The following is a 21,548-nucleotide window of genomic DNA, read 5'->3' as shown; positions in this document are numbered from 1 at the left end:
TTGCCTATTCATTTCTTTCCATGACTATACCTTTTGCTCCTACCTTTTGATTGAATTTCCAAATAGAAAAAGGTCATTAGTTGCACATGTAAAACCATAAATGTTATTGCCAAAAGGTATTTCATGTCTGTACTACTAGGATACTTTATTTATGATAATAAATAAATACTAATTTTAGGTTTAAATTACTTTGGGGATATGTTTGGGACTTAGTAAATTTGGACCATTTTTAAAAACAATCAAAACAAATTTTCTCACCTTTTAAAACTCAATGATTATTACTATTTTCTATAATCCAGTTTTGGAGGCCTGGTATGCTTATTGAGATAGCATTGAGATAGTTAAACAGTTGGTCACCAGCATCATGTTTCATCACATTCTGAATTGCTCAAAGTCCTAGAAGTCGTGTATATTTTGCATAAATCCCTGATGGAATTTACTGTTGAAATATTTAGCATGCTCTTTTCCTTGAGTATATTAATTTTCTGATCGTGCTTGTAAGCTTAGGGGAGAGAGATGGATAGGTTGTTGCATAATATTTCTTAAATCTTTAAGATTTAGTCCTCAGAAATCCTGAGAACCGAATATCTTTGAGAGCCCTTTTATGGAAACCTAAGGCAAATGTGATTTGAGTCACCAAGCTACATCTAAAACAAGGCTTGTTTCAATTGCTCTGTAGCATAACATTGACTTGAGGAAAAAAATATATATCTGAGCTAACTATCATTAGTAATTTTGTTTGTTTGTTTACTTTTTGTTCTTTAAAGTGAGGGTGTGTGTTTCTCACATCATAGCCTAGGCTAGCCTAGAATTCATTATGGCTGCCCTTGAACTTGCTGTAGTCTTCTTACCTCAGCTTCTTGAATTCTTCAATTGTAGTACTTCTCTGGGACATCCTACTAATATGTATGATTCTTGGAGGTCAGAGGACAGTAATATTTGGTTAGTAATTCAACTCTGTAATCCCTGAACAGGGAGGCTGGGAAGGAAGGAGCTCATGCTCTAGGCCAGGCAGGGTTACACAGCAAAATCTTATCTCCAAGGAGTGGCCGGAGAAGAGCCTCTGAGGATTAATTTGAATTTCTCTTAACCCCACCCCGGTGAAGTACTTAGCCCAGAGTGAACCACTCAATAGCTCTTCAATGTCTAGATTTGAGAACACGCTCTGAGCTTTCCTTTTTGTCCCTCTTATGTCCACAAAGGTCGAAAAGAATGATGAGGACCAAAAGATTGAACAAGATGGTGTCAAACCGGAAGACAAGGCTCATAAGGCTGCGACCAAAATTCAGGCTAGCTTCCGTGGACACATAACAAGGAAAAAGCTCAAAGGCGAGAAGGGTGATGCACCAGCTGCTGAGGCCGAGGCAAACGAGAAGAAGGATGATGCTCCCGTTGCTGATGGTGTGGAGAAGAAGGAGGGAGACGGCTCTGCTACTACTGATGCAGCCCCAGCCACCAGCCCCAAGGCTGATGAGCCCAGCAAGGCAGGAGATGCACCTTCTGAGGAGAAGAAAGGTGAGGGGGATGCGGCCCCCTCAGACGAGAAGGCCGGCTCAGCTGAGGCAGAAAGTACCGCTAAAGCTACCACTGATAACTCGCCGTCCTCCAAGGCAGAAGATGGCCCTGCCAAAGAGGAGCCTAAACAAGCCGATGTGCCTGCTGCTGCCACTGATGCTGCTGACACCACCCCTGCTGCAGAGGACGCTGCCACCAAGGCAGCCCAGCCTCCAACGGAGACTGCAGAAAGCAGCCAAGCTGAGGAAGAGAAAGGTGAGCACTGTAGCAACGGTGGGGTCATGGGCGGGATGCATCAGGGATGTTAAGCCTAGTGCCAGACCACCTGCACCATCCAGGGAGAACTGTCTAGACAACTGTCTGGAAATCACCAAAGTTATACTGAATTTCCCCAAATCTACAAGCCCGAGAGAAAATCGAGAAAGAATTACATGGCAGCCAGTACTGGAGAGTTCAGACAATTATCTTAATTGGATTGATACAAACAGTCAAGCTTGATAATCCCAGTTAAAAGAAAATGTGCTGTATGCTGATAGACTTAGTTTAATAAGTAATTACGGAGACTACATTTATTTCATGGGTGGGAATTAGCTAATGTGATTATTTGGCTTTAGGAAGAGCCTCCTATAAATACAGCCAACTCTTTATTGATTATCTAGTGTGTGAATTTCCAGCAACAAAAATATAATCTCAGCCTTCCTTTCCCTATCACACAAAGTGTTTCTGGGCATTCCACCCACCACCAATTGGTGACTAGTATGTGTTTATATGTGTATGCTCTGGAGAATGTTAGCTATGACACTAATTGGGGTCAGACACAATTAGGAAAATAAGTCTGTTGATGTTGCCAAAAACAAAGGGGAAAAAAACCCAATACATAAATTATCATTTTATTATCAAACCCACTACTCTCATATGCATAACTAATTGAGAGTTGACTGTGAATATGAAAAGGTACTGGATTCTCTTCAGCTTGGAGCTATAGCATGGAAGTTGGAGTGTTTTTTATTATGACAGCCCAAAGAGCCTGCACAGAGTTGGAATAGAACATCCTAAGAGTAGGATAAATGTAATAACAGACTTTTGCCCTGGGAGCTGGTCCTGTCCCTCCCTCCAGCATATCCACAATGATGATGTCTCCAAAGTCTTTCGATAATCTGGTGTAACCAAGAATACCTTTTATGTTGCCTTCATCACTGTGATTATTATGCAAGAAAAACAATTTAAGGTAAGAAAGATTTATTTTGTTGCACAGCTTCAGATGTTTTAGTCCATGATGGGCTTGCTCTGTTGCCATGGGCCTATGGTAAGGCAGGATATTATGGCTGCAAGAGTGTATGGCAGAGAAAAGTTGTGTACCTCGTGGTATCTAGGAAGAAAGAGATGGTATATATGTATATATATATGTGTGTGTGTATGTATATATTATATATGATAGATTGATAGATCTTTTAGAGATAGATAGATAGATAGATGAGATATATTCTTCTAAAGCAAATGCATATTTTCTTCAACTAGATCTCACCTTTCTTAACCCTACCATCAGTTAAAGTCTATTTTGCATCAATCATTGGAAAAACTATTGATTAGACAAAGACTTCTGAATCTGACCCTCTCTGAAATCCCTCTCATGGATACACACTGAGGTGTACCTTGATGATCTCCTAGGTGACTCTCAAATTTACAATCAAGATTAACCATTGTACCTTTCAACCTAAAGGTCTTTAGACATAAAGTTACTTCTGGACTAATTTAACTGGGTTGGCTTGCCCGTTTAGAACTTTATCTATTTATCCCACAGACTAAGGGTCTAAATTTGGGACAGACCACTGTCTTGAGAAAGTTCATGAGACTAGACTACAGACTAAACCAGGAATGTTAAAACATCTGGCCTTCAGACTGAGAAAAAAAAATCATTGAACATTTGCCTAGATACTAAATCATGGTAGATGATTATTCTGTAGTTTCTCAGGCCTGTTTTTTTTTTTTTCATTTTAGCCCCCACATTCTGTAAATCTCTACAGCATAATAATTACCATAGTTACCAGCATGCTCTCACATTCCAGCTCCAAATAAATCATGATTCTTTCTACCACTGACTTATTTTCTCAGTAACAACAAGGTATGTGACTAAGGCATTGGTTTCATATTATTCAACAAAATTGTCTTGATTCCTTTTCTTTCATCTTATAGTTTAAGCCTCAGATAAGAAGTCTGGGAACCACTTTGCAGATATCTAGAGTGTCATTCTGTAACTCTTGGAAGCCAATCATGCTTTTCAAGCCTATGACATGTTTGACATTTTTTAAACAGAATTTTTAAAGTTTGGGGAATAGACACAAACACACACACACACACACACACACACACACACACACACACATCACACACATATATATACTTATTTGGTTTGGTTTTATAGAAAGAATTTGTTGAATCAATAAAAAATCTAATATATATTTTAAGAATAGGCAAAGAATTCCATTTATTGTTTTTAAGTTTTGATCATTCCAAATGACTGATTATAGTGTTTTAATATTCAATAAATGTTACATATTAGAAGACCAGAAATTGACTAGATTTAATTTATATTTAATATTTTTTACCTGCCTATAGAGTCCTCTTATAACTTTACAGATTTTAATCATTTATTTAATTTAAAACGTGTTTAGTCACTGAATGTGGATAGAGATCATTCTCTGTCTTCAGTTTTATAAAATCCAGATTAAAAACATCTGAACTAAGGAGACTGTATAATGTACATTGAAAGGTTATTGGGAATGTAGATGAAGTTCAACATGGAGGTAGTCCAGGAGGCAGTAGATGATGTATTTGGTTCTCTCAGGTCATATGTTTTAAACTGAGATTTCTGAAGTTTGGAGAATAGACACAAAGACGTGGTATAGCTTTAGGTCTATTGTGTCTTAGCTTTGGACTGATACTTTTATCTTTGTTAGATTCTGAAATGCAGCTTGTAGCTTTTCTGGCCAGAATTCTATCAGCCTCCTTGTTGAGTGTGACAAGCACAAATTATTCAGTCATGGTGAATCTCATGGAATCACAGAAACTAAAGGTGACAAGGAGATGTATCATATGATATCAGTCCCAAATTCTCAGAGGCTCTACCGCATGTTCCCCACCCCCATCATTGAGTTTCATTCTAATCCTGGTTAAAATAACAGAGTATTTTCAATCTGACCATACTATTTGGAAATGGACAGCTACCAGGGGTGGTTGAAGAGTTCATGGCTGCTCAATGAGGCATGAAGAGATAAGCTAGCTATGTACAGTAGAGGCAGGGCTCAAACAAATCCTAGGGGATAATCTAAGAAAATAAGATACACATTTTCAAATAAATTCTGATCAAGGCTTTAATACATATGGAAATTATTTGCAAACTATGAAGATATTACTTACCTATGCCTTTTGCTATTTATAGCTTTGTTATTGGTGAGTACCACTTGCAGTGATAATAATTTCTTTTCTTGTTTTTCTTAGTTTCCCAACTATATATTCCTTCTTCTGTTTGCACACACTCAACACTCAGTGTACCTTTGACTACTTTGTAGGAAGACAATTTTGTTAGAGGAAATAGGATGTTGGAACACCTGTAGGACACTCCCTCCTTCGTTCATGAAAGGGAGAACCTCCAAGTCTTCTTTAATCATACTGTCCTCAAAGTTTCCTGCTGAGTAGTCAGCATGCACATTGGCTTTCAATGATGGAGTTCTTTGCTTGTGTCCCTTACCTCTAGTGCTGCTGGTGGATTTTCCTCAAAGAGGACTCCAAAAATTCTGTTGATATGGTATTAGCAATGTTACCCACGTAGGAGTCTATCGACCAGTGATTTGACTGGGTGGTTGACATAGAGCATGTGGCATAAGCAATAGGAAATATAATTATGAGTCACCTAAGTATTCTGGGTATTGATTCAGTTAAATTTTATTTATTTATTCTAATTTAAAAATTATATTTCCTTATTTGTTAAGTGAGTATTGGGGGTTGCCATATACACATGGAGGTCTAAGGGCTATGTTCAGAAGCCAGTTCTCTCCTTCCACCATGTAGGTCATGGGGATCAATTCAGGTCAGCAGGCTTGGTGGCGGGTGACTATACCCACTGAGCCATTTCATCAGTCTTATATTTTATTTTAGTGTCATTACATCTTTCAAAGTGGGATTATCAACACTGATCAGGGAAACAGGAAAGTTTACATTTGCAATTCTCTGCTGAAGAGAAAATTTAACTTACTGCCTTTATAGCTCTTGCCTTCTCTTTTATCTTTCCCCATCTTAATTTCATCCTTACTTTCTTTATTTACTTCCATTTAGAATAGCTTCTGATGTTGTAGAAATCCATTTCACACAGATTTGTAAGATATACTTCTTTGATATCAGGGTATTCTCATTTGTTAGTGAAAGTTTGATGAAATCCAGTGAAATATTCACATTAATAATCTCAACTGAATCATGTCAATGGGTATGGAATACTTCTATTTGCAATGTTCTTTAGGACAAAACAAACAAATAAACAAAAAAAAACTGGTGTTTCAGTGGCCCAGATGCAACTTAATTTATGCCATTAAAAAGCTTTGCATCAGACATCTACCAGTAGCTAAATTATGAGCAAACAAAACAGATGAAGATTGATAATTTCTTAAGATAATTATGTGTAAGAAAATGAAACACCCAGCCTACACTTACAGATTTAGAGAGATTCTTTATTCTTTTCTTTTTTAGTCCCATCCCACTCTTTAGCTCGCTAAAGGACAAGCCAGTTTCATCAGGCTGTGTGTTAAGAGTGGAATTTCCCTTGGGTATTCATGCTTGTTTGGCAGAGTGCCTCAGAAGAGGTTTAGAATTAAAATGTGGCTTCAACCACTTCCCAGATTTATATACAACTCATAAAGACTGAAATTTTGAATTGTGAAAGTCCATAAATGTTGTTTATAAAACATGGGCACCCTGTCAGCTTACTCAGTGGAACACAGCTTAAATACTGTTGATTATTAAGCTTTTATGGAACACTTTTATATTGCTAGAGTAATCATTTTTATTGGCTTTACTTGACAACAATCCACTCACATTTGTTAATATTTTCTTTTCTATTTTTACAGTCTAAAGGCAAAGTAAAAAGATATTCTGCCCACAGACAGAGTCACTGACTGACAATGGAGGGTCACACTGATAGGTCTCCCAATCTATCTTTGCACAGCCATGTGGTTTTTAAAGCTAAAATGTGAACCTCATCTCTCTCTCTCTCTCTCTCTCTCTCTCTCTCTCTCTCTCTCTGTCTGTCTCAAATCTTAGTAGTTGTGCTAAACTCTGATTGTTCTTTTGAAGTCCCAACTAGAACATTTCTGGGGCATGCTCTGTTCTGCATACCTCTAAGGTAGGCAGGGGGAAAGTATACTGGAATGAAGAGATGGAAGGTCTGGTCTCAACAGTACACAGCATTTAATAAACAATTGATTAATAGCCAGTCCCTATGTTAAATGCTGCATGGTAAGTATCTCATTGAGTCACTGTAACCATTCTGTGTTATAAATTAATGCTATTTCCTTTCCCCCTTTACAGGAGAGAAATGTGAAGTTCAGAGATTGAGGTTCTTAATTTTTTTCTTATTATTTTTCTTTTTATTTATTCTTATCTCATGCATTGCATCCCTACCATAGACTCTACTCCCTCCACTCCTCCAAGCTCTTCCTGCCACTTCCCCTCTCCCCTAGATTTACTGGTCCCCCATTTCATTTTAAAAAAGAGTAGGCATCTAGCAAGCATCAAGCCAGAAAGCCTGACCCTTACACACTGAACCCTTCCATACACTCAGGCACATGCTATTCTGGAACAAAAAGAGAAGAAAGATGGCCAAGGACTCAAATATCTTGGCTAACATCACAATATCTCCCTTATTTGAGTGCTCCATAGTGTTTTTGGGAATTATCAATCATCACACTTATAGAGAGGCATCCAGTAACACTCATAATCCTGATCAATTCCCTATCAAGCTCCATCACCCCAGAATTATGAGAATTAGTAAACTAATTTTGATCCTAAGGTCTGTATTCAACAGAAGTGCCCCACTTGTTAGAACCTGGTAAGTTACAAAGATCAGTTGAAACTGTTCAGAACAGAAGTATTGCAGGTATCATCACATATGCTGGGAAAAAGTGAGAATTACAAATTGAAAATTTCAGGTATTTCTTGGCCACAGCAGGCCACTTTACAATTAGGATGTGTCCAGCCTAAATTTGGCTTCTCTGAATCAGATCCTTTTCAGATACCCATTTAAACTACACCTCTCCCCCTAGTAAGTATGTTTGCAAAGGATCCATTACAGAACTTTCTAGAAAACACAAATTGGAGTATGATTTCTATTTCTGTAGTTCCAAAGGAAGTAGACAAACAAGAAGATGAAGAAGTAAACTTCAGAATCAAGAAATACATTGTGGAGGCCTTTTATATCTTCTTTCATTGTTCATGTAAAATTATCACTCTCATTTAATTTAAAAAAAGCTAACAAGCAGAAAGGCATGCATATCAGTGCCTTAATTTTAGAATTATTATATTATGCTTAGTACTGAAAATAGAATATATAATAAAATATATAATCTAGAATAGTTTTCAGGTATAAATAGGCATTTGTAAAATATTTTGACATGTGTACACATACACACACACACAATCTCCAAAGTATTTTGAAGAGAAACGTGAGCAGTAAGCATTACACTGAGAGTTCATTTAGCTAATCATGGAGAGAAAGCAGAGCACTCAGTCTAATATAGTAGAAAGCCCTGATTGCTCAGCCTTCACTTTGCTCTCACAGCCATAGCTCAATTACATGCTGAATGCTTCCTAGAGCTCAACATGACTGGAAAGAAAGAAGGAAACAGTGGAGCTGCTTCAAGCTCTAATAACTGAGCTTAAAGACATCTCAAGATACGATGGCTTACAGCATAAATAAAGATGTAGAAAAGGCATGAAAGCATGTGTAACTTTTTTATCTCATTTGAGTTTTCCATGTTGAGAAATTGAGTAATTCAGGCAATCAGAACTTCTAATTCATATCATTAAAAAAAGGTTTTCATTTTAGCCTTCTGCAAAATTCCAGACATTGATTTCACAGCAACAAATCTTAGGTTTTTAAGCAAATATTTATTTGGAGATTGCTTAAAAGAACATTTACACGTTGTCTTCTTATGAATAGCAACATGTCTGAAATAGATCCATCTTATAGGCTACACTTGGTGCAGTCTCTCAATGTTCTTAGTGTAATAGATGGCATAACACCTCAAATTATTAGATGAGTTCTTAATCAGCTTTCACTGATATTTCAGGCTAGCTGTTCTGTACTTTAAGCTTAGTTTTGGTATCTGTAAAATGTATTTGACTAGATTTTCTCTGCTTTCTGTGGTGGTATTGTGTTCCCCACAATATTGTACATTCTAATAAATTTATCTGGGGTCAGAGAAGAGACAACCACTAGAACAAAGCTAAAAATGGTGGCTAGAAAATGAGTCAGAGCAAGCCATAGCAGAAGCTGGGCGGTTGGTGGTGCACGCCTTTAATCCCAGCACTTGGGAGGTAGAGCTAGTGGGATCTCTGAGTTCAAGGCCACTTTAGAAACAGCTAGGCTTGGTGACACACACCTTTAATCCCAGAAATCCAGCCTTTAATCCCAGGGAGTGACAGCAGAAAGTAGAAAGATATATAAGGCATGAAGACCAGAAACTAGAAGCATTTGGCTGGTTAAGCATTTGGCTGGTTAAACTTTTAGGCTTTGGAGCAGCACAGTTCAGCTGAGATTCATTTGGATGAGAACTCAGAAGCTTGCAGTCTGAGGAAACAAGACCAGCTGAGGAACTGGTGAGGTGAGGAAGCTGTGGCTTGTTCTGTGTCTCTGATCTTCCAGCATTCACCCAAATAACTGGCCTCAGGCTTGATTTTATTAATAAGAACCCTTTAAGATTCATACTATAGCTTTCTAAAAAAGCAAATGGTAGACCAAAGGGACACATTTAAAGTGTGGGCAAATGCTGTTTTCCCCAAGTATGGCCACTTTCCTGTTGTCCCTTGTTATCTACTAGGCAGAACATACGGAGAAAGAAGTTAAGAAGGGAGAATTAGATAGAAGAGTTGATTGGATTAAAGGGAAAGAATCAAGGAAGCCAGTTCTAAGAAATTTTGCAGTCATACTTGAGGTTCAACAAACAGCAAAAAATGGAAGGCACTTTTAACTCTATATTATACTTGAAATTAGAAATAAAGACTTGGAAGTGATGATTCCCAATAAAGCTAAACTCCTACCTTATAGTCCTCCTAACCCAGAATCTTTGATAGAAAACTATAATTATCTTGACCATATTTTGTTGTCAATAGTTTCCTTTCCTCCTAGACTTAATTCATTATTTATGTAACATTATATCCACTTTATTCATTAAGTAATTATAATGGTTTTTATTGTCAGCTTGATTGGATTTATAATCACTAGTAGATTGGTGAGGTATACATTTAGGTATATCTCTGAGGGTGACTTGAGAGTGGAAGGGAGGAAGAAAGCATCCTATTGGTGGGGCCTGGAAGGAAGAAAAGGAATAAGCTGGAAAAGCCATCTTATCGCAGGCATTCCATTCTTTCTCCTTCCTGTCTACCATGAAGCAAACTCCTCTGCTACATACTCCAACTATCACAATATATAACCAGTGACTACGGAATGGACCATTAGAAATTGGGAGCCAAAAAGCCAAAGTTGTTTCTGTTGGGTGTTTTGGCCACAGTAAAGACACAAGTAACACAGTCAGTGAAATGTTAAGCAATTGCCATAACTTGGAGGGTTGGATTCTGTCTTAAATAGAGAAATTTAACATTTTTCACATCATCAAATATCTGATGAGCTTTGGAATGTTTTGTAGGCAGATAAGACACATTATATGGAAAGATTCAATGTAATTTTCTTCTCTGCAATAGACCGGTTAATCATTGGTGAAATTGGCTTATAGTCTTCAGTATTTGCAATTAGGCATTATTAAACATCTATGGAAAAGATAGCAGAGATAATAAATAATATATGTGATTGCTCAACAATTCTCAAACCTGTTTTCAGTTTTCATGCCATAAATTAAGACTGTTTCAGAGAAACTTTTTTTGTTTTGTTTTGTTTTTTTGAGACAGGGTTTCTCTGTGTAGCTTTGCGCCTTTTCCCTGGAACTCACTTGGTAGCCCAGGCTGGCCTCGAACTCTTAGAGATCTGCCTGGCTCTGCCTCCCGAGTGCTGGGATTAAAGGCATGTGCCACCACCGCCTGGCTGAGATTTTTTTTTGCCGTCCCATCCCATTCTATTTGGGAGAAAAACTCAAGTACTTATATTCAGGTAGAAAAACATAATAAAGAAGGCTCTTTGCCCTTTATTATAAATTATGTTCACTGTAAGGGATCCTTATAGATGGTACATGAACAGTGAAATCATTTCTGAAAGTTAGCCTTTCCTACCCCAGTACAAATTTTTTTAATCAGGAAGAGAAACCAAATGGTACCCCCTAAAATCACCCCATATTGATACATGATGAATATGTGTTTCAGAAAAACTGGAGATGAACATTTTTATAGTCAGCAAACACTGTTCTTTTTGATGTGTGGTATGAACAAGTGAAGAATATAATTTGAATATGCTTCAGTTCTCATGTCTGTGGTATATCCTTCTGCCAACAAACAAACACACACACACACACACACACACACACACACACACACACACACACACACAATCTAAGGAAAGACCTGCTTAGGAAAGGAAAGAATTTAGGCTGTCAGAAAATCTGGAAGAACAATGAATGTATCACACTCTTTCTTCTGCTCTTTAGCCCGTAAGGAGTGCCAATAGTTCCAGGACCAGTTTTCTGTTTCTTTGAGAGCAATGATATTTTTTTTCTTCTTTCTTCCTCTTGAATCTACAATGGAAATGCAACCCAAAACTAAGACTATGCAATTTCTGAATTACAAATATTCATTTAGTTATATCTCTGTGTGGGTGCCTATAGAAGCTGGAGGATCTCAAGCTGGGCTTGAGTTAGTGGTGGTTGTCAGTTGACCAATGTGTGTGCTGGGAATTGAACTTGGATTCTCTGCAAAAGCAATATATGCTTTCAACCACGAAGTCATGTCTGTGGCTCTATTTACAAAATACATAGAATCTGAAAATGAAAACTTGGCTTAGGCTAATTAGAGAAAACTTCCTAGGAGGTCTTGATATAAGTTGCTTCACCTGTCTCAAAGAACAATAGGTATCTAATAAAAAGGAATAGTGTTCATTAAAAAAACAAACAAACAAACAAAAACACACCTGAGAAGCTCTACTTTTCATTCAAATTATTTGAAAAAAATGCAAATATTTAAATTTAAGCCCTATTTCAGCAGTGGGCAGTTAAAATTAACCCTCAGTGGGAAAGCTGATTGTGGACTCTGCATCTTTACTAGTGGTTTGGTTGGAACAGGCCGACAATATAGATTTGGTGAATTAGTCAGAATGAATGAATGACACTATATAGTAGGGGAAGTCCTAAGCTGCCCCAGGAGACTGGTTTGTAACTTCCAAACTTGGCCAATTCTTTGATTCTCTGAGTGTGAGTTTATCTTTTCATAAAGCAAAAACATCGGGCAGAGGATCACAAGATCATTAGTGAAAGATCTTGGTAATGGCCGTGTTAAGATGTGCTCCTGTTTTGTATGCACATTCTAAATAACAAATGGTTATTGACTATTGTTTATTTAAAATATCTACAGTGCCATGAATCTTTCCACTAATTTGGAATCAGAATACAAGCACTCCCTGGGAAGCATTGCTGTTATTTGGAGCCATACGTCCTCTCTGTGGTGGCCAAAATTTAAACCATTTGGGCTTCCTAGACTGAGGGAGGCACTTTGCATTATGTTTAGAAACATATTGAGAACTGGAGGAAAAGCAGAGCTGCTCTGTTTTGAAGCAGGTGATTAATTTCATGCCAGCCCCATGAGTGACCTGTGGGTGACTCTTGCCAGTGTGTAACAGGCACACCCAGAGAAGAAATAACCTGCCAGGTGTCTTGGCTCAGTTCCCTCTTCTGACACATCTCAGTAATCTTTGTAAGGTGTGTGAGAGTCTACTGACCCTTCTGCTGCCCCACCATGGGATGAATGGTTTAATGCCTTCTCAAACAAGGAGTGTTGGGACAGAGAGGTGAAAACAGGGTTTCCCACTCCTGCTGTCTGTTCTCCTTTCCCACAGCCCTACAGACAGAATTTGTGCACAGCCTGTGTGAACTCCTTTAGACAACAAAACAGAAGAGAGTGGACGATCAAATAGGTTCCTCCACACACATGAAATGCAACTTGTCATAACTCTGATGCAGTCAGCAAAACAAACTACAGTCAAAAAGGCTATTCTAATTTAAAGGGCTGAGCAGCCCGGAGTTTACACAGTTTGATTGCATCATTCTCCTATTGGTAGGACCACAGCCTTCTATGAGAAAAAGCAGTAATGAAAGAGTTTTATTTCTCATCTTCCTGCCCCTCTAATACTGATACGTTAACTAAAGAAACTTTAGAAAAGAAACCCAGAGCTCTGGAAAGGCTCATTCACCCCATTGGGGAAGTAGATGGACAGTCAGTGATGCACTGCTTTCTATAGTGCATTGATGGTGGTCTGGATTTGAGGTCATTGCAATTTGAGGTCATTACAGATCACTTGAAAAACTGAGGAGAGACTTTCTGAAAACCAAGCTAAAACCAGTTTTATTTGTTGTGTCAGAATACCATTTAACAAAGGAAAAAGAATGTTTCTTGTGGCCAAGATTAAGCTGGAACTTGGGTTATGTGCCTCTCTCTACAAGAGTCTTTTCCACAGAATTCACCTGAAGAATGAGTTGGAATGAGCTATGATGAAGTTTTGAGGTATGCAAGGATAATATTTTTCTGTATTTTCTGTCTGTATTCATTTTAGGCATGTTTAGTCATTTGGTTATGGATACATTATGACCACACACACACACACACGCACACACACACACACACACACACACACACACACAAGGATGGAGGTAAGAGAAAATGAAGGAAAGTAAGGAAAAAATGAGTAGAAAAGAGCTTTGGAAATGCCTCTGTCAGTAAAGTGCTTGCCAAGCAAGCATGAGGACCTAAGTTCAGACCCTTAGAACTGAGTGGAAAACCAGGCAGTGGCTTGTGCCTATCACCCTAGTAATGATAAGGTAGGATACAGGAGGATGCCTGGAGCTCACTTGTCCAGCCAGTCTTGCCAAATGGTGAGCTCAGGGAGAGACCCTGTTTCAAAACATAAGATGGCGAGCAACATAGGAAGATGGACATCTGGCCTCCACATTCACATGCACACACATGTGCATGAACATGAACACTCATATGTCACACACACAGAAACCCAAGGAAGTCAAAATATTCCTGGTGATATTATCCATACCTCTAATTACATGCTGATCAGCTGGCTTCCCAAAGCACTAAACTCAACATTTTAGAATTTGCCTAGTTCCGTTGTCTAAATACACCCATTGTGGCCTATTTCAGGCTCCCGATGTGTTATCACTGCATACACGTTGGGAAGAGGCGTCAGAGAGCTCCAGCACAAGCTCAAATCAGTGTATTTTAACAAGTTAATTAATTTTACTTGGAGTAACTCTAAAGCACTACAATGGCAATTATCAAGTCTGAGCATTTCAGTGTTGGAGCACATACAGATCCATTTATAAAACCATATACTTACGTATATGAGCCTGTGACATCACGAGGACTTACTGTAACATTTTCAGGTATCAGCTGAGTGCGGTGAACTTCTTAAAATGGTAAGGATAAAGGCAATGCTGAGAACTGCACCTGATATTAACTAGAAAACTGATTGCTCCCGAATTCGTAAACGTGTGGTCCTCTGAAGTGTGGGCTGAGGGTGGTGTAATGGCTCAGCCAGTAGGCACTTGTCTCCAAGCCTGGTGACTTGAGCTCAAGTCCCAGGGCCCACATGGTGTGTAGCAGGAATCTTTAAAAGTTCTTATTAATAAAAATCAAACCTGAGGGCAGTTATTGGGGTGGATGCTGGAAGATCAGAGAGACAGAACTAGTCACCACTACCTCACCTCGCCAGTTCCTCAGCTGGTCTTATTTCCTCAGACTGGAAGCTTCTGAGTCCTCATCCCAAAGGCCATCAGCTGAACTGCTGCTCGAAAGCCTGAATGCTTAACCAGCCAAATGCTTAACCAGCCAAATGCTTAACCAGCTAAATGCTGCTAGTTTCTGTTCTTCACACCTTATATATATTTCTCTTTCTATCACTCCCTGGGATTAAAGGCGTGTGTCTCCATGCTGGCTGCATCCTTGAACAGACAGAGATCTGCCTAGCTCTGCCTCCCAAGTGCTGGGATTAAAGGCCACCACCGCCCAGCTTCTGCTATGGCTTGCTCTGACCCATTTTGTAGCCACCATTTGTGGCTCTGTATCTAGTGGCTGTCTGTTCTCTGACCCCCAGATAAATTTATTAGTGTGCACAATATTTTGGGGAACACAATACCACCACAATGGTGGAAGGAGAAAACCAACTCCTGCAAATTGTCCTCTGAACCTCCAGTTGCATACAGTGGCATGTGCATGCTGTCTCCTGCCTTCTCCAGATGAATGTATGTCCAATTTTTAAAGTGTTATCTTAGTTATATATTTTGAACAAATTATAAGGCTTTTAATTTTTTTTTGAGATAAATTCCGGGTCCACATGCACATGGAACTGTTACTATTGCTCACCTTTCTGACTTCAACACTAATTTCTTTTCCTCACACTAATTTCAGTGCTAGGAAGAACATTGAGAAGTAACGTATTTAAAGAGGGAGGGATGAGATTAGTGAACAATAAGAGCAGACTTTTTTTTTTTTCCAATTTGCTAGCGTAGGCACCAAATGGCACTACTGTGGTTGAAGATTGTAGGGGAAATGGAGTTATTTGGAGAACACTGAAAGCTCTTTGACTGTGTCTCTGTCCCTCCTGCCCAAGAGGATCACTTTTCAGCTCTAAACTGCATGTTGTAAATCACAAATTTGAGGAGATTCTTTTCTACTATCCGTCCATGTGACCAGAGGAAAAATGGCCATGTCCTTTGATCCCCACCTTCAACATAAGTATGGATAATCATAGTCATGCTGGTGCTTTAGACCATGTGCATTATTTACTGGATTGACAGAAAATGTGACCTTTTTAAAGTCCTACTTTTTGTTTGTTGATCTGGGTCACACCTAAACATTGCATTGGGTTAGATAGGGTAAAATTTCAACAATATTAAGACCATGCAAAATATACTTAATAAATACTTTAGAAACACTTTATTCTCTAAAACTTTGTGTTGAAGTTCTAAACCCGTACATGACTATATTACTGGAGTCCTAGGGCCCAGTGGAGAAGAACCTCAGAGGGGTACTTTTTTGAGAACTGGGCTATTTGGCAGAGGCAGGGGTCAATAGTCAGAGGTCACAGTTTTCACCAGCATACAATCTCCTGTGCAACACACCTGTCCTCAGATATTTCTAGATCTTGGCAGAACTTTGAAAAAACTGTTTTGTTTTGTTTTTCCAAGACAGGGTTTCTCTACATAGCTCTAGCTGTCCTGGAGCTTGCTCTGTAGACCAGGCTGGCCTCACACTCAGAGATCCTCTTGCTTCTGCTGGTATTAAAGGCATGCACCACTACCACCTGGCCAGAACTTTGAAATTTTAACCAGTAGTAATTAACAATTGTCATTCTGAACTTAAGGATGTTTTCTAAAGATGCTTGATTTGGTATAGCTAAGTTCAACCAAAAATTCAGAACTCATTCTTTTCATGTAGCCATCAACTCTGTACTTGGGTTGAAGTGTGTATTTTCCAAGCAGATAGTCTTGCTAGACACCCTATAAAAATTGTTTGCATTTCAAGAATTTGCTTATAATGTTATTCATAAGCCATTGAATTTTAGGTGAGTGACCAAGTATTATTATCTAAAAGCAACAATTTCTATGGCTGCTGAGTTTTTAGGAAAGCAAACTGAGGATGCAACAGTGTATTTTCTATTCTAACTTGCAATAGAAAGGTATGAACAAAAAATTCTTTTAGAGGTTATCCTACTAAAGAAATGTATCTATGTAACTTTGAAACATCAACAAAAATTGGATTTATATAAATTGAAAGCTGTGAATAGGTTTTAACTATCAAAAAAAAAATCCCTAACCTTTGTTCTACTGTTCATCTCTAACAGATGATAGCTTGTTTGCATGTCTGCTTAAAAAGATGCCCCAAAGGGAGACATTTGTGGACTATGGCACCAATTCCTATTTAACTCCAGGGATTGACATCCTAAATATCATATTAGTAAGTCACATCACAGCATGGCAAACCCCAGCTGGGTAAAGGAGAAGCTTCAATAATTATAGGCGTTAGCTCTGAGGTGCTTTGGCTTCTGATAATTGCTTTATTAACTTTCATTTTTATCATACTTATTTGTTTGTATGTATATGCATGTGTGTTGCAGGGTATGAAGGGGTACACTCATGGAGACCAGAAGAACTCCTTCCATCCTTTGGTTCTTGGAGATCGAACTTAGGTCCTCAGACCTGGTAACAAGTGCCTTTAACCCATTGAGGCACCTTGTCGGCCCAAGCTTCTTTTGATTTCCAGAAGACTGTTCTGAAGACCACTCATCCAAAGCTCCATATTTATACTTTTCCAAATCCATACCCTTCAGAAAGTCTTCTGGTGCTTATCTTGGCAGCTGGAATGAATTTGACATTATTGCTTTTGCCTACAGGACCTCTCCGTGGCTGACTTCTGTTTATCTCTCTGATCTTGTGTCCTTTGGAACCTACCTTCTTTACTCTTTTCTAGCCACACTCTCTTTCTCAATAGCTCTAATGGGTTCAGCTTATTTCTGTTGGTGGCTTTTGCACTTGCTTTCTCTTAGCTGGTCTAGCTCTTATCATTTAAGCCTCCACTCGAATGTCACTTGCTGTGAGAGGACTTCCCCGACCTTCGTTCTGAGTAGGAGCATACCTGCCCACCTCATAGTTCTACCACATCAACCTGTTCAGTTTGTCTAGAGCATCCTTGTTTAGAGCATCTTTGTGTCTAACATGATGATATCACTGTTTGATACCTTTGTTTTGTTTCTACATCATTAGACTTTTCAATCCTTGAATGCAGTGACAACATCCTTTCCCACAACACTCTGTATCCTAGTGCTGAGAGCTCAACACATAGGAGGTTTTCAGCAAACACTCACTGATTGATTAATGTCCTACATGGAGAGATTTATTTTCATAAAGAGCTTGCAAAGGAAAGAACTATATCAGTTTTCAAATTTGAAGGCCTCCCCACTTAAAAAAAAGAGACTGCATTTTCCCAACTAAAGTATCTATATTGCTTGCAACTCACTCCTTTAAGTGTTATGAATCATCTATTTCCTTTACATGACCTATTTCTGAATATCCACACCCTCAGTCTGAATTCTTTAGCATCTGATTCCAGCCAATCCCAGCTAACCCAACCAAGCGTCACCATTTACTTTCTTCCTCAGGAGGAAGAGAGGAGGGGAAAACTTCAATATCCTCTGAGTTTAAATATTAGCTACTTTCATATTTAATACATTGCAGATCCCAAGTCAAGTTCCAGAAACAAGTTTTACCTAGGACACCTCATGAAGGAATAGTCTTAGAACTTGTCAAGTAGGCCTGTATTCTATTCCAGGCATCTCTCTGCATAGCTTTAATGATTTGTCCAACCCCCAGACTCTTCATTTATAGCATGAAAATATGACAGCTACCTCTATACATTTATTGTATTTAATAAGGTACCATATCTACTGACATGCATGTTAAGCATATCCTAATTCATCCCTTTCTTCTGATAATATATGAAATCATTTCTCATCCTATTCTTCTCTTGCCACATGGAGAACTTCTAAGCAGATCTTCATACTAGAGAAAGTAAAAACAATGATTGTCATCTTTTTTTATAGAGAAATAAAATATTTGCTCGTTTGGAGGATGAGTGAGGCGAGGTTGCATTAAATACATGTATAAAATTGTCAAAGAACATTTAATTTCAAGTAAAGGTTAGTAGAAGGTGCTATTTTATCCAGTAAATAGTAGATGACATTTACAAAGTGATGTATTTTAAATGATGTAAAGGACTCCTTTTATAAAAGAAAAATGTGTTATGCAACAGTTGTTGCATCAGTAGACAGAGCATTGCAACAGCTGTAGGTCTAGGTAAATCTCGTCTTTGGCTGTGACAAAGGAGGAAGATCATGGGTCCTGGCATTGAACCTGAAGCACAGACATGGTCCCTAAGGAGCTCTGTCAATAGCTCAGTGTGGGTTTCATCATTGTGAAATGGCCTCATTGATGAACCCAGTTAGCATTAAATGGACTGCATGTAAAATATCTACAATATGTTTTATTAAACAAATAGCAAGTGTTTAATAGAAACTGATTTCTTTTTGTCCTGATTTTGTTTTTCATCTGAAGTTCTTGGAATACTTACTTTTTCTTCCTTGGCACTCACCCCCTGACTTTATAAAGGAAATTATTGTGCAACTATGACTTAATTTGTTATGGTCAGCTAGAAAGACAATGACATGCTATGTCTTTTGGGACTCAGAGGCTATTCTATTTGGCCTACTTTGTAGCTCAGCAACATTACCAAGTACTTACGTTATCAGTAATGATTGAGCCTGGAAGTTAGCCAAGGCCACCAGGTAGTGATGGTAGGATTAATTTAGGCTTCCTATAATTGGTCCCTCAGAAACTGCAATCTAGGGATTTGATAGAAAGAGTTAGGAACTCTTAAGAGAAATGGCTTGTGCTCTTTCTAGGTAGATAGCGGTATAATGATTTCATCTTGGATTTTAATCTTATAGGCTTACACATAGAGGAAAAGTTAGATATCACCTTGACCTAAGAGTGGAGGGTTTCAGGAGAGTCTTTTCATCTCCTGAAATTGTTTGTAACATGTTTTACTGTGTGTGCATATGGATGATATTCTTGTCTTTCATCAGTTACTCAGCTGGGACCATGTCTCAAAAATGTTCAACCCACTGCACTTGAACAGGACAGGCTGTGCATGTGTGTATTCTAATGAAAAGTGATGTGTCTTGTAGGATACACCTTGAATGGTCACATAATGAGTTAGGATCAGAGTAGAGGAGACAAGCTATCCAAGCAGCACATTCCATTTTCACTCAGATAATTTTCATTTGCTAGTGGGTATAATTTGCACAGAGCTCTAGGCATGATGAAGGATACAGGTGTATAAAACTGGAAAAAAAAATGCTGTCATTCAAGGTACAGTCGGGTCGGAAGCAAAGTAAACTTCTTTAAAAGAAGCATGCAAACAAAACACAAAATTATTCCAGGGCCAGTCAAGAGCAACATACAAGTATGTGCTTGGCTGAAAACTGCAGAGGATCAGTTCAGATGCCATGGTGGTGGGTGATATCTGAATAAAAGAAATGAACATAATTAGGGATCATGGGTGTAGCGACAGGGAGGAGAAGGTGAGCGTGTTGGACCCTAAAATATTCAGATCTAAAGTGAGTGGGGGTTTAAAATAAAGAATGGTAGATATTTTTACTATGTAAAAAATAGAATATCCATCTAATATCATACTATGTAGTAGAGTTAATGGTCTTAGATATAAGATAAGACCTTATCTGATGCAAAGCATAATCCGCTCTTGCAATGCATTTCACAATTCATTTTAGTTCATCGACTCACATTTCAGTGAACAGTACTTCTAGATTTAGTTTTTGATAACCTTATGAAGGGCTGAAAAATAAAATTAACTTCAGAAAGGCTTCAAAGTAGGACCTTGTCACAGTAAATCGTTCTGACCCCTTCTCAGGGCTGTGTGCTTTGCTTGGAGTCCCTGCTGGTCTGCGGGCCTCACATTTGGGAACAGTATTACGCTGTTGCCCTCTGCTGGGACAATACGGGAAATTCACCAGGAAACAATGGTGCCCAGGCCTTTTCCATTCAGGAACTGTTGGTGATCCTGAGTCCACAGATTCATTTAGTGCTATTTACAGGCCTCCCAGTCAGGTAGGCTTGGCATAATGCCTGTATTCATTAACTAAAAGGAGTAATTGGATTTTTACTGCAAGTATGTTGTCAGCTAATTTTAAAAGTAGATCAGAAATTGGTCCCGCTTTGTCTTTGGCTTGAGCACCGGGCGCTCCTTTCAGGGAGCACTGTATTTGATTCACCATGGGTGGTGACCATCTTGCCACCAGAATAAACTAGGGCGGGGCTCCGAAGTCATTTTTAAATCCTGTTCGATTATTTTATTTTTAATGGTGAGGAAAGCACATTGATATTCATGACTGATTGTCCTGTCTCAAATAATCGAATTAATGCCTTGGTGTTAAATTAGATTTAGAGTGTCTTCTTTGGTGTTCGGTTAGTTCCCTGCTCAGCTGATTTTGTTTTTTGTTTTCTGTAGAGGTGAAAAATCATTCACTGTAATTAAGAAAGGGGTGGGGTGAGTGCTGAGAAAGAAAGCTAGAGAGGGGGGGAGCTATGAATTATCATGTGTGCAAATTGGCGACAAACTTCTGAAAGAAAACGGTGCGAGCTGGATGAGGTAAGAGAAAGAGGATGAATTGGAATGGTGCATTCTAACGCCCCGTTTTTATTTTTATTGAAGGATCAATAATATGTACTCGATGGTCTGCCTCCGGTTTCCATAACAACCTGTCTCATTGAAAGACGGCAGGCTCCGCAAATCTCCAATTATCAGCCTTCCAGGGCTTATTAACGGAGCCGAGGATCCCAGTGAGGCAGGCAGCTCATTGTTGGCACGTGCCTGGTGGGCTGGCGAGAGGGTGGGAGCAGAGTAAAGTGGAGCTGTGTGGCGAGACTGCAGCCATTTGTTCCCTGTCGCTACTGGGGGGTGCGGCCACTCAGAAGGCTTGAGCGCATCTTCTGAAGCCCCAAGGGGCTGTGCTGATGTAGCAAGCAGCTCAG

General features: G+C 38.8%; 1 protein-coding gene across 1 annotated transcript in view; it reads left to right on the top strand.

The window, feature by feature from the left end:
• Positions 1-21,548, top strand: part of Gap43 (growth associated protein 43) — a 96,423-nt gene that overhangs the window by 47,940 nt on the left and 26,935 nt on the right. Inside the window, exon 2 of the mRNA XM_036203670.1 lies at positions 1,203-1,770. Within this exon, the coding sequence (XP_036059563.1) occupies positions 1,203-1,770 (568 nt within the window). The remainder of the gene's footprint in view (positions 1-1,202; positions 1,771-21,548) is intronic.

This window comes from Onychomys torridus, chromosome 12, assembly GCF_903995425.1.
Source record: "Onychomys torridus chromosome 12, mOncTor1.1, whole genome shotgun sequence".
NCBI lineage: Eukaryota > Metazoa > Chordata > Mammalia > Rodentia > Cricetidae > Onychomys > Onychomys torridus.
Note: the sequence above shows the minus strand (reverse complement) of the source record. Positions and strands in the feature narration are given on the sequence as shown.